Source organism: Sinocyclocheilus rhinocerous, unplaced genomic scaffold, assembly GCF_001515625.1.
Source record: "Sinocyclocheilus rhinocerous isolate Xijiao unplaced genomic scaffold, SAMN03320098_v1.1 scaffold839, whole genome shotgun sequence".
NCBI classification, from domain to species: Eukaryota; Metazoa; Chordata; class Actinopteri; order Cypriniformes; family Cyprinidae; genus Sinocyclocheilus; species Sinocyclocheilus rhinocerous.
In genome coordinates, this window is record NW_015652287.1 from 771448 (window position 1) to 773778 (window position 2331).

The 2331-nt window shown below is 41.1% G+C and overlaps 1 protein-coding gene across 1 annotated transcript; it reads right to left on the reverse strand.

The window, feature by feature from the left end:
* Positions 1-773: 773 nt before the first annotated feature.
* LOC107714423 (popeye domain-containing protein 3-like) lies at positions 774-1940 on the reverse strand. Its single transcript, XM_016520253.1, has 3 exons — positions 1386-1940; positions 1183-1291; positions 774-1112 (listed from the first exon to the last, which is right to left on the reverse strand). The coding sequence occupies exons 1-3, from the start codon at positions 1877-1879 to the stop codon at positions 819-821; spliced, it is 897 nt and encodes a 298-aa protein (XP_016375739.1). The 5' UTR covers positions 1880-1940; the 3' UTR covers positions 774-818.
* Between the last annotated feature and the right edge of the window lie 391 nt (positions 1941-2331).

The window sequence follows — 2331 nt, forward strand, 5'->3', positions numbered from 1 at the left end:
AATGCATTTTAAGAATACTTTTCCCATCAACTGGTCAAAATGCACAACACGGCTGTATGCTGCGTGAAAGATGCGTGCTCACTCTGACTTAAACAAGCACGGACCAGAAGCACATGGTGGAACATGTGAGAGACGCTTTGGATGAAAGCGCACTTTCACTCTCTGACAGCAGAGACAATACAAATATTCAAAAAAACAATCTTGACAAAAGAGGAGAGAAAATTTAACAACTAAGCCTGTCAGAAAAACAGGTCTTATAATGTCCCCCTCACTTCTGAAATGATTGCCATGCCCCCTCATTTGATTATGTGACTCTATAACGATGGGTTGATTGATTTTTCAAAATGATGTGTGAACAATTAGTTCTTGTGTAGCCTAAAGCACACAAACTACACACATATCAGGTTGACGGTATTCTATTTCATATAGGCGAGATTAAACTATCTTCATGTCTTTATGTGAGAGCTTGATTCAGTAGCTACAGAGTTAACCTCTCATTGATTCATTCAAACGTTTCCACAAACATAGGCTATGCTAGATATACAGAGAAACGACTGTTTAATAAGTATCATACTGAAAACCACTCCATCTTCTGAATAATTATGTGATTCTCCTGTTGTAAAATTGCATGGCTGAAAAAACAACAACACTGATTTCAGGAGGTCATTGCAATTACATAAAACAAAGACAAAAATGTTTGGGGAAAACTTAAAGCTTATCCAATATAAAAGAATAAAACATTGTATGGCAAAAAAAAACAAAAACAAGACCATGAATTACCATCAGTTAAGACTACAGAAAATTGGAGCGTGCGTTTCTCACGAGTCTCTTTCTGCCGGTTTGGTTTTACTCAGTCCCAGCACTGGCCGGGATTCACTTGTGTTTTTTATTTCTGGCTCTGGTCCGTGACAGAAGCTTGGTAACCGGAGATCATAGCGGAACCCGCGGATGTCGAAAGCCTTGTCGTTGAGAGAGAAGAGTTTCTCCGCGATGTCATTGCGCACCAGCAGCGCGAAGATCTTGGCGATGTAGCGGTGCTGCGCGAACAGCAGATAGAGTTTCTTTCGTCTCCACGCCACGTACCTGCACCGGTTATCTGCACGTAACGTAACCTGGGGAAAATACCAGAATTTGTTCCATTATAAAGTTTACAGTACGAAAACAAAAACACAATTTATTCACCTGAAAAACCCCTTCTTCTGAAGGTCTGAGGGAATCCCACTCTGGAGAGTCCAGGAACTGAAATGGATAGATGCAGTGCAAAAACTCCCCGTTCACCGTCACTCGTATCCTATTTTAAACAAAGCGAGTGTCTTGTTTGCCTTTAAGCACGCATAGTAAGACATATTACGCGGGTTATTTCTAATGAAAGTCTAGTTACTCACCTGCCTGAGATAAGAACTGACAGTTTGTCGATGGAGGTTTTACCCTCCACGGCGAAGCAGTGGTCTTTATCTAATGTATAGACATCGCCCTCACAACACTCCACGATTTTTCCAAAATGTGTTAAGGATACTCCAAGCTTTTTGAACATATGATCGTAGAGATCCTGGAACTCCTTGTCAAAAGTGACGCGGCGCAATCGGTACGACACATGAACAACTTGTGCCAGACAGAAGGCGAAAAGCGCGAAAGTCCATGAAAACGAGTCAGTCGTGCAGGGATCGGACCATGCCCACATCGAATAGCAGAAAAACCCCAGCGTTAAAAAGCTGAACATGTAGAGTAATCCATAAAAGCCGCTGCCTCCCATAAATCCCAAAATCAGCAGTATATGTGCCAGATGAAACATTGATCCTTCAGGATTTTCCTTCCATTCTGAGCACACTGGGTATTCCAGAGTCTCTGCTGTCAAGTTAGTCTCTGTCAAATGATCCATAATGGAAAATGAATAATTGCCCAGACGAGAATCGTGTATATCAGCTGTAGGCTACACTCCTCTGAAGAGATATGATCTGTAGCAGTCTTCAAGCTCCTGTGAACCGACAGCTCTTTATTGCGCACAGAAACATAATCCTTCAGCCTCCCCAAAGGAAACTAGTACTTAAAGTTTGCTGCTGTGGAGACGTAATGGAGTGATTTATGTCTCGGAGTATGTGATTTTGTCTCGGAGGTTTCTCCTAAAATCTTTCTTGAGATTTCACTTTACAGAGGACTAATGTTGATATGATGCCATGAATTAAAGAGGCTGAAATATTACCACCTCCACACTTTTTTGCCATAGAGGTTCTTCTTATAGAAAAAGAGTTTTAATTCTTTTTTGCACTGATATTTGACTGCAGCATTAGTACTTCTACAATTAGAGTTTGACAGTACATCGTAAAAATGTGA